Source organism: Syngnathus leptorhynchus, chromosome 1, assembly GCF_054491065.1.
Source record: "Syngnathus leptorhynchus isolate UIUO chromosome 1, UIUO_Slep, whole genome shotgun sequence".
Taxonomy (NCBI): Eukaryota; Metazoa; Chordata; class Actinopteri; order Syngnathiformes; family Syngnathidae; genus Syngnathus; species Syngnathus leptorhynchus.
The window spans coordinates 1,856,066-1,866,406 of NC_141195.1; the positions used below are offsets into that span (position 1 = coordinate 1,856,066).

At 44.9% G+C, this 10,341-nt stretch overlaps 1 protein-coding gene across 4 annotated transcripts in view; it reads left to right on the plus strand.

Annotated features, from left to right (window-relative positions):
- LOC147061389 (SRSF protein kinase 3-like) overlaps positions 1-5,612 on the plus strand; it is a 79,435-nt gene extending 73,823 nt beyond the window's left edge. For all 4 annotated transcript variants that reach the window (XM_085910434.1, XM_085910439.1, XM_085910447.1 and 1 more), the window contains 2 exons: positions 972-1,064; positions 1,132-5,612. In XM_085910434.1, coding sequence (XP_085766560.1) covers positions 972-1,064; positions 1,132-1,316 — 278 coding nt within the window. In that variant the 3' untranslated portion in view covers positions 1,317-5,612. The remainder of the gene's footprint in view (positions 1-971; positions 1,065-1,131) is intronic.
- The last annotated feature ends 4,729 nt before the right edge of the window (positions 5,613-10,341 follow it).

The following is a 10,341-nucleotide window of genomic DNA, read 5'->3' on the forward strand; positions in this document are numbered from 1 at the left end:
TTACGCACGCCCGGTCCTTCTCGAACAATACAATACAATACATTTGCACTACAATATAGTTATATACAATCTAGTTAAATATTAGATCTGTGCGGCGTTGTTGACATCAAGGACAAGGAATTTGATCAATGGATTTAATGATTTGGAGTGACACAGATGGTTTGATAATATTGTTGTAATATGATAGTTATTTGAAATATACTTCATATATCGTTATATGGGTCTAAGAATCAATAAGCAATAATAATATAATAATAATATTGTTGTAATATGATACTTATTTGAAATATACTTTATATATCGTTATATGGGTCTGTGGAAAAATTAGAAATGCGACTTACCACGGGTCTGAAGTCAGCATATGCGGCGCGATCGATGGGTTTAATGAATTGGAGTGACACAGATGGTTTGATAAACGTGTTATTTAAGTAATACTTACTTGAATAACTCTGAATGTTACGTCAGGCTCGTTCTCAGCTCCTCGTGTGTCACAGATGGTTTGATAATATTGTTGTAATATGATAGTCATTTGAAATATACTTTTTATATTGTTATATGGGTCTGTGGAATAATTTGAAATGCCTTACGAGTCCGATGTCAGCGGCGCGGCGCATATGCGGCATTGTTTACATAAAGGACGATCGATGGATTTAATGAATTGGAGTGACACAGATGGTTTGATAAACGTGTTATTTATGAAATACATACTGAATAACTCTGAATGTTACATCAGGCCCGTTCTAAGCTCCTCCTTTGTGTATATGTCACGTTAGCATACCGTATCGTTTAGCCTGTTGTTGCTGGTTCATGTCTGTTCTTGGTGTTGGATTTGACAAATAAATTTGCCCCAAAAGAGCAACTTATACTCTGGTGCGCATCAATAGTCTCGTCAACAAGCCTCTAATTTTCATTGACGACAGCACCACTGCACAGACACAGTGCAGGGAGTAACGTTGATGGTTTTTGTTCAGATCACATTGCTCACATCATCGAGTTGCTGGGCTCCATCCCTTTGCCGTTCGCCTTGTCTGGCAGATACTCTAGAGAATACTTCAACAGACGAGGTGAGCCCCCACGTAAGTCCTTGGCGTGTGTGCACATTCTATTATGTGATCCATATGTGGCCATCAGGTGACCTCCGCCACATCTCCAGCTTGAAGCCATGGGCTCTCTTTGAGATTCTTCTAGAGAAGTACGAGTGGCCACTGGAAGAGGCTGCTCAGTTCAGCGGTTTCCTGTCTGGCATGTTAGAGCTGGAGCCAGAACACAGAGCAACCGCTGCCGAATGTCTGCAACACGCCTGGCTTCGGCCATGAGCGCATACTGTTTGTGTTTGTGTGTGTGTTTGTGTGTGTTTGTGTGTGTGTGTGTGCGTGTGTGTGCGTGCGTGTGTGTGCGTGTGTGTGTGTGTGTGTGCGTGTGTGTGTGTGTGTGTGTGTGTGTGTGTGTGTGTGTGTGTGTGTGTGTGTGTGTGTGTGTGTGTGTGTGTGTGTGTGTGTGTGTGTGTGTGTGTGTGTTTGTAAGTGAGAGAGAACTGTCATGGTATTGCAAATAACCATGACTCTGATTTTCCCCTCACTGGTACCATACCTTGCATTTAGGTGATGCCAGCTCCTTAGGAATATGTCACAAGATCACAGGGTGCATTCCCACCTGGATCACACTCATATTTCCTGTCTGGCTTAGGTCTACAAACTTGGTGCCTTGTGTCTGTCATCATATCTCCTGCAAAGGCCATTTGACACGATTACATTTTTGAGAAGTACCTGAAGTGGACTATGCTGCCTCTTCTTTACTTTTGTTTTGGGACTCTGCTGAATTGTATTGATTGAGCATGTATCCTTCGTGACCACAAAAAAACAACTTCATACCATGGAGACAAGCTTCCTCTCTTGAAAAACAAGTGCCTTTAAAATAGCCCTGATCCTTGACTGCCTCCCAGTCTCTATTTTTTCTGCCCATCCGCCTTTTATGTGAATTGTTTCTTCTGTTAAAATAAACACAAAAGCACTCCTGACATGTTGGCGTAGCTTTGACCTCAAGGTTTCCACCCAATAGAGTGAGTGAGTTTATATGCTTCCCTCTGCTGGTGATGCCATACGCTTACAATATATAGAGCTCTGTACGCCAAAACCAGCAGACACAGAGACAGCTTCTTCCTCCAAGCAGTACTGTAAAAAGTTTAATAAAATGTGACCTCTATAAATGGGACACATTTAAAAATGAAGGTAGATGTCCTATTAGATTAGCATATGATTCCAAGAAACGTTTTATAGATTTGTATTTATTGTAACATAAACCTCCAATATGTCATAGAGTTAGATGAAAGCTGACATTTGTGAAAACATTTGTTTGAATCACACAATAACCTAATGAAATAATGCTTTGACCAGGCCTGATGTGTTTTACAAAGTTTCAAATTTATGTTAATGTTTAGACCCTCTGACCAGTTCTTTATCTTTAATGCTTGCTAAGCTAATAGTAATCATCAGAAGACTGCCTTTTCAGTTTAACTAGTATTTAATACTAGGGGCTCAAACTTCATTTACCTGGGGGCCACTGAAGGTAGAACCAGGGGTGAGGCTGGGCTGCATTGTTTTTTTTTAGGCTCGGATAAAAACTTTTAATATTATCAAATGGAATAAAAATAATTATCAAAAAGTAATAAACAAATAAAAGGATAATAATGAAAACAATAATAATACATGTTAGGGTTGAATAGATTAGGTTGATCATATTATGTTGGAATGTAATCAGTAATAATTAACCTAAGCTTGTCCTGTCTTAACAAAGTAGTAGAACAAAGTGCTAAGATCCTTTGCACTGATTGACCAATTGTAGAAGACGCAATCAAAGTTGTTCTGTCTACTCAACATCGTAAAACATCCCCCGCTATGATGTGATCAGAGGCCAGGTGTTTCACCCCCACCTTGGCCACCACACATGTAAATTGTCACCCCCACCCTTCTTTTCTCAATAAATACTGTCTTGCATGAATGCAACGGCAGACTTTGTTCGGACATTGCTGTGTCTACAGCAACGAACAAATTCTCCACTTGCAGAATTTGTTCGGACATTGTTGTATCTACAATGACGAACAAATTCTCCACGTGCAAGTGTTCAAAAGGGCATACTGTCTCGTGTGGTTCTTGCACAATAAGTTAGAGTCGAAACATCTCTAACATTTTGGTGCCGTGACCCGGATCCAACATACCCACTGCTGATCGACGGAGGACGACGTGCTGCATTGTCGACAAGCCAGCGTCCATTAGGAGGACCTGGTAAAGAAAAGACCTGGCAAGTAAATTCTTCGCTGGGCCAGCATCTAAGGTCTGCCTTCGTCGAACAACAGTGGATTGACGGAATCCGGCAGTGCAACGAACCAGGGGACAAGTAAGTTAAAGCCCTAAAAATTGTGTGATTGTGTTGTTGTGAAAGGGGTTGAAAGAAAAAAAAGAAAAAAGAAAAAAAAGATACGGCTTTGGTTTGTCCGAGCTATGAGATACGGCTCTGGTTTGTCCGAGCTATGATATACGGCTTTGGTTTGTCCGAGCTATGAGATACGGCTTTGGTTTGTCCGAGCTATGAGATACGGCTTTGGTTTGTCCGAGCTATGAGATACGGCTTTGGTTTGTCCGAGCTATGAGATACGGCTTTGGTTTGTCCGAGCTATGAGATACGGCTCTGGTTTGTCCGAGCTATGAGATACGGCTTTGGTTTGTCCGAGCTATGAGATACGGCTTTGGTTTGTCCGAGCTATGAAGTTTACGGTTTGGTTTATCCGAGCTATGAGATACGGCTTTGGTTTGTCCGAGCTAAGAAACAGCTGGGGTTCTCGCCCCAGGGGAAGGAACAGGCTAAGAAAAAAAACAGAGCTTCTTTTTCTTAATTGAGGAAGGGCATAGATTCTTTTTTTTTGGTCTGTTTTTCCGAGCTGTTTGCATGAAAGTTGTGTGATTGAGAGTGTGAATGGTAGTATAAATTAAAAAAAAAAAAAAAAAAAAAGGTCAATTCACTACCTTTGGTTCAGATGCTTACTTATTTTTTTTTGTAAAGCATGTCCTGTTTGTGTAAAACATAATCCACAAGGAAACATGAGACCTAAGAGAGGCTCATTTCCAAAACCATCTTACCCATTCCAAATCATGCACATGGATTTTATTGGACTCACAGAAAAGAACTTGTGATCAAACTCTTTTGGATTAATGTCAACGCAACTGTTAAAGGACGAACGTTGCCGCAAGTGGCCTACACAGAGAGACCAGCTGAAGTGAACTATACATGTTACATCCAAGGAAACAAGACCCACAAATGCATCAACGACGACTGCTCTCCAGGAGGACACTGGATGGGAGCTTTGGATGTCACTGCTAAGTGTCAGGATGAGAGAGCCATTTCAAGTGGTTGTCCGATGCTGCCCGCCAACTGGACAAGTGTGTGCACCAGTGTGGGTGACAGACCACACCTACAGGATACAACATCATCAGCTGACGACAGCACGCAACTCTTCTGCACGTCGACGCAGGACTGTTGTGACCTTTGACTCTCATGATCCTGTCTGGGGATGGTTCTGGACTTGATGACTGCAACACGACGGTTCCAGCAAGGAAGCAGATCCACCATCGACAGCGTCCCCGCCCCCAATTCAAATAGAGGCAGAATAATCCTCTTCCCCCTTGGTGGCCAGGTAGTCTACCCTGGCCACTGAAGACTGAAGACGACAACCACACGGCAGACACTTCCAGGTTCTCCCCCGACGAAGCAGTGCTGCAGAGGGGGTGAGAATTGTGCTCACCCTCCAACAGTGGGCGTGCCAAGCCCCCGACGGCTGAACAATCACGAGCAATTTTTGTCTTGACTGTTGTTATTGGTAACATTCTGGTCGCCTAAGGCAGAGGGACCGTGTGAGACTTTTCCTGCATTATAACATCTTGCCGCAGGTTTTTCACTCACACACTAAAATTGATATACGTAGATTGCAATGATGCTGTTTAGCCGTACATGTCTTACAGACACTTAATGATTTGGCCATCGAAAATGCTTCGCAAGTGATGGGTGCAATGATACGCTGTTTCTGTGTTTTTGTTGTTTTTTTTTGTTTGTTTTTTAAATTGTTTTTCTTGACAACATCATATGATAAACAGGAGGGATATGTTAGGGTTGAATAGATTAGGTTGATCATATTATGTTGGAATGTAATCAGTAATAATTAACCTAAGCTTGTCCTGTCTTAACAAAGTAGTAGAACAAAGTGCTAAGATCCTTTGCACTGATTGACCAATTGTAGAAGACGCAATCAAAGTTGTTCTGTCTACTCAACATCGTAAAACATCCCCCGCTATGATGTGATCAGAGGCCAGGTGTTTCACCCCCACCTTGGCCACCACACATGTAAATTGTCACCCCCACCCTTCTTTTCTCAATAAATACTGTCTTGCATGAATGCAACGGCAGACTTTGTTCGGACATTGCTGTGTCTACAGCAACGAACAAATTCTCCACTTGCAGAATTTGTTCGGACATTGTTGTATCTACAATGACGAACAAATTCTCCACGTGCAAGTGTTCAAAAGGGCATACTGTCTCGTGTGGTTCTTGCACAATAAGTTAGAGTCGGAACATCTCTAACAATACAGCAGATATAGAAACCTGAAAAAAACATATCTAGTTGCTGACTAGAAAAATGTGTTATTCATATTCACATCTGTATTAACAGTTCTGCCTGTTAATACAGACTTTTAGCACATGTCTGTATTAACAGTCCTTTACATTTGGAAGGAACATTGTTCTGAACATGGCTTCTGCCAACTTCTTGCTGCTAGAGACCTGGCAGCGCTTCCTTTTGCATTGCTGAGTTACATTTGGCATGAGGGAGGAAGCAGTTGAGACTCTGTCATAGTTTTGAAAATGCGCATCAATAAGTCTGGACCTGTATTGGGGGCATATTGAAATTTAGAAAAGACCTTTTCGCACTCGTACATGTGCTCCCAAAAAAAAGCACATTTGAATCAGCACCCAACCATTGATATCAAAATTGCAGGCCACACTAACATTAAACTTTCATATTAAGCCGAGGGCCACAAACTATCGTCCAGTGGCCGCAATTCGCCCGTGGATCAAGAATTTGAGACCACTGATTTAATATATGCCAGAAAGATCAAGACACAGCTGTGGAGCCTTCTCTGCAAAATTGCGGCAGAAGGCCTAACCGTATGGCAAGCCATTTGACCATTCCATATCCTTGATATCGGACATTAGTGTTCTTCACTAGTACGGTCTTTGTCAGCACTAGTTGGACATTGAGCCACACTAGTCATACAAATTGTCATACAAGTTGCACAGAAACTTAAACCAGTCACTCGTTTTCAACAACTTGCAAACTACTCAAACATGATTTATTCCAACATGTTAACTTGTGACTTGTGATTTTCTGCACAAGTAAACTAGTAAGAGCTGAAATACTCACTAGGTAACTAGGATGGCTAAAACACTGACATGTTAACTCGTGAAAGCCCCTTGAATCCTTGATATCAAACTAGTGAGTCTAAAATTTTTTCTACTTGATTACTAGTCATGCCCCAATTATACACTATTGCGGCAATTTGACTTAACTAGTTCTACTAGTGAGGGAAAAAATGTTCACGAGTAGAACTAATGGATGCCAACCTGCTCACTAGTGAACTAGTTGAACAAAAAACTATTGAGGTGGGACAGATGTGTAAATCCAAGGTTCCTATTGGCTATACAGTTGAAATACACCAATCAGGATTCAGATTTTGTCATTATCCTACCCACTTTATTTGCATGTTTTACACTAGCTAACGTGTTGTCATGTGGAATTGTGAATAGAAGTCAATAGAAGCTGCATGTTATGGGTTACATGTTTACTCGTGAATGCACAAACACAGACTACTTAGCTACTTAAATCTATTTTGACTTTACAAGCTAACTAGTGAGGTGCAAAATGTTTACGAGTCAACTAGTTAATGTAAAAATATCCACTAGTTCACGAGTTGGTCCCAATTTAACCTCACATGCCAACTAGTGAAACACATCTTTTCTTTCTAGTGAACTGGTTTGAGCCATAGTGAGTCACTAGTTAATTAGTGACATTGATTTTGATTTAATTAGTGAACGAGTGCTTCAGTGAACGAGTGCTTCCCATGGGCTCACCAGTGAGAGGGGCCAAAGGGGTCGGGTGCAAAGTGAGCTGGGCTTCGTCCAAAGGCGGGGACCTTGGCGGTCGGATCCCCAGCTGCAGAAATTGGCTCTTGGGATATAGAATGTCTGGAAAGGAGCCCGAGCTGGTGTGTGAGGCAGAAAAGTTCTGACTAGACATAGTCGGACTTGCCTCCGCACACAGTTAGGGGTCTGGTACAAGCCCTCTCGAGAGGGGCTGGACCTGGAAGGGCGTGATTGGGAGGAACAGGCTCTCCGATGTGAACCCAAGCGGTGTTCTATTATTGGACTTCTGTGCTCGGCACAGATTTTCTATAATGAACACCATGTGTGCACTTGGCACCAGGACACCATAGGCCGCAGTTCAATGATCGACTTTGTAGTCATGTCATCGGATTTGCGGCCACATGTTTTGGACACTCTGGTGAAGAGAGGGACGGAGCTGTCAACTGATCACCACCTGGTGGTGGGTCGGCTCCGATGGTGAGGGAAGATGTCGGTCCGACCTGGCAGACACAAACGTACTGTAAAGGTCTGCTGGGAACGTCTGACAGAATCCCCTGTCAGGAAGAGCTTAAACTCCCACCTTCGCCAGAGCTTTTCCCACATCCCAGAGAAGGCGGGGGACATTATGTCCGAGTGGCCCATGTTCCGTGCCTCCATTGTTGAGGCAGCCGACCGGAGCTGTGGCCGTAAGGTGGTCGGTGCCTGTCGGGGCGGCAATCCCTGAACCAGCTGGTAGACACGGGCGAGAAGGGATGCCGTCAAGTTGAAGCAATCCTATCGGGCCGTTTCGTCCGGTGGGATTCCGGAGGCAGCCAGCGGGTACGGGATGGCCAAGCGGAACGCGACTTCAGTGGTTGCTGAGGCAAAAAACCCGGGCATGGGAGGAGTTTGGCAAGGCCATGTAGAATGACTTTCGGTCGGCTACAAGGAAATTCTGGTCCACCATCCGGCGTCTCAGGAGGGGGAAGTAGTGCACCGTCAACACTGTTTACAGTGGAGATGGCGTGGTCTGACCTCAATTCGGATTATCGTGAGTCGGTGGGGAGAATACTTCGAAGACCTCCTCAATTCCACTGACACGCCTTCCATTGTGAAAAAAGGGCATGGAGACTCTGAAGTGGATTCTCCAATCTCTGAGGTCAGAGTCACTGAGGTAGTTAAAAAAACTCCTCAGGGGCAAGGCGCCAGGGGTGGATGAGATGAGTTTTTAAAGGCTCTGGATGTTGTGGGGCCATCCTGGCTGACACGCCTCTATAGCAATGGTGGTTCCTCTCAATAGGGTGAGAAGCTCAGTCATCCGAGAGAGACTCGGCGGAGAGCCGCTTCTCCTCCACGTTGAGAGGAGCCAGATGAGGTGGATCGGGCATCTCACCAGGTTGCCTCCCTGTGGAGGTGTTCCGGGCATGTCCCACCGGCAGGAGACCCCGTGGATGACCCAGGACGCGCTGGAGAGACGATGTCTCTCAGGTGGCCTGGGAATGCCTTGGGATTCCCTGGGATAAGCTGGGCGAAGTGGCTGGGGAGAGAGAAGTCTGGGAGTCCCTCCTAAAGCTGCTGTCCCCGCGACCCGATCCTGGATAAGCAGAAGAAGACTCGTCGAGAAAATACGATTTAGGCAATAAAAATAAAAATGCGTATAAAACAAACCAAACGTTGCAGGTGGTCATTTCTTCATTTGCAATGGTCAACTCGGCACTCTAGAGCCCCCAAGAGCACTTTTTACTATGCCAAATTAACCAGAGTGATGGGAGAGCGACAATTCAGAAAACGCGCTCAACTCGTCGAGAAAATACGATTTAGGCAATAAAAATACAAATGTGTATAAAACAAACCAAACGTTACAGGTGGTAATTTCTACATGTGCAGTGGTCAACTCGGCATTCCAGAGCCCCCAAGAGCACTTTTCATTATGCCAAAATAACCAGAGTGACGCGAGAGCGACAATTCAGAAAACGTGCTTAACTCGTTGAGAAAATGCGATTTAGGCAATGAAAATAAAAACGCGCGTAAAACATAAACCAAACGTTGCAGGTGGTCATTTCTTCATGTGCAATGGTCAACTCGGTACTCTAGAGCCCCCAAGAGCACTTTTTATTATGCCAAACAAACCAGAGTGACAGGAGAGCGACAGTTCAGAAAACGTGCTTAACTCGTCGAGAAAATGTGATTTCGGCAATAAAAATAAAAATGCGCGTAAAACATGAACCAAACGTTGCAGGTGGTCATTTCTTCATGTGTAGTGGTCAAATCGGCACTCTAGAGCCGCCAATATCACATTTTACAAAATCCAGCTGGAGCTCACGAGCGGCTGCCATTGCATTATTACGCCGGTTTAGAGTTCCAAGCGGCCGGCTAAGCATTTTCAGTGACCCGTGGAGCTTCGAGCGGACTTCCAGCTGGAGCTCAGGGGGGCTTCTTTCGGCAACATCACGCCGGGTGAGAGTTCCAGGCGGCCGGCTAAGCATTTTTACCGGATCGTGGAGCTTTCAGCGAACATCCAGCTGGAGCTCAGGGAGGCTTATTTTGGCAATATCACGCCAGGTGAGAGTTCCAGGACCTTGGCTAAGCATTTTCACCGGGTCAAGGAGCTTCTACCGACTTCCAACTGGAGCTCAGGGGGGCTTCCCACCAAACATGCCACGCCGGCCGAGACTTCCAGGACCTCCACCAAGCACTTTCCTCGAATCATGGAAGTCCCAGGGGACTTCCAGCTGGAGCTCAGGGCTTCCATGATCAAGTGCCACGCCGGCTTCCAGGACCTCGGCCAAGCACTTTCCCCGAATCATGGAAGTCCCAGGGGACCTCCAGCTGGAGCGCAAGGGGGTTTCCATGGTCAAGTGCCACGCCGGCTTAGGCTTCCAGGAGCTCGGCCAAGCACTTTCCCCGGATCATGGAAGTCCCAGGGACCTCCAGCTGGAGCTCAGGGGGGCTTCCGTGGTCAAGCGCCACGCTGGCCCAGAGTTCCAGGACCTTGGCTAAGCATTGTTTGACTGCCGGAAAACAACCCAAGATCTTGCAAATAAAGAACCAACTATTACTCCACATCTTTGTTTTCCTTGCTCAACGAGGGACATTTTGAACAAAACGCACCACCACTTATTGCCAGGTGTAATAATTGCTTTGTAAAGTTTATAAATGTTTGTGGGGGTAGGGAAT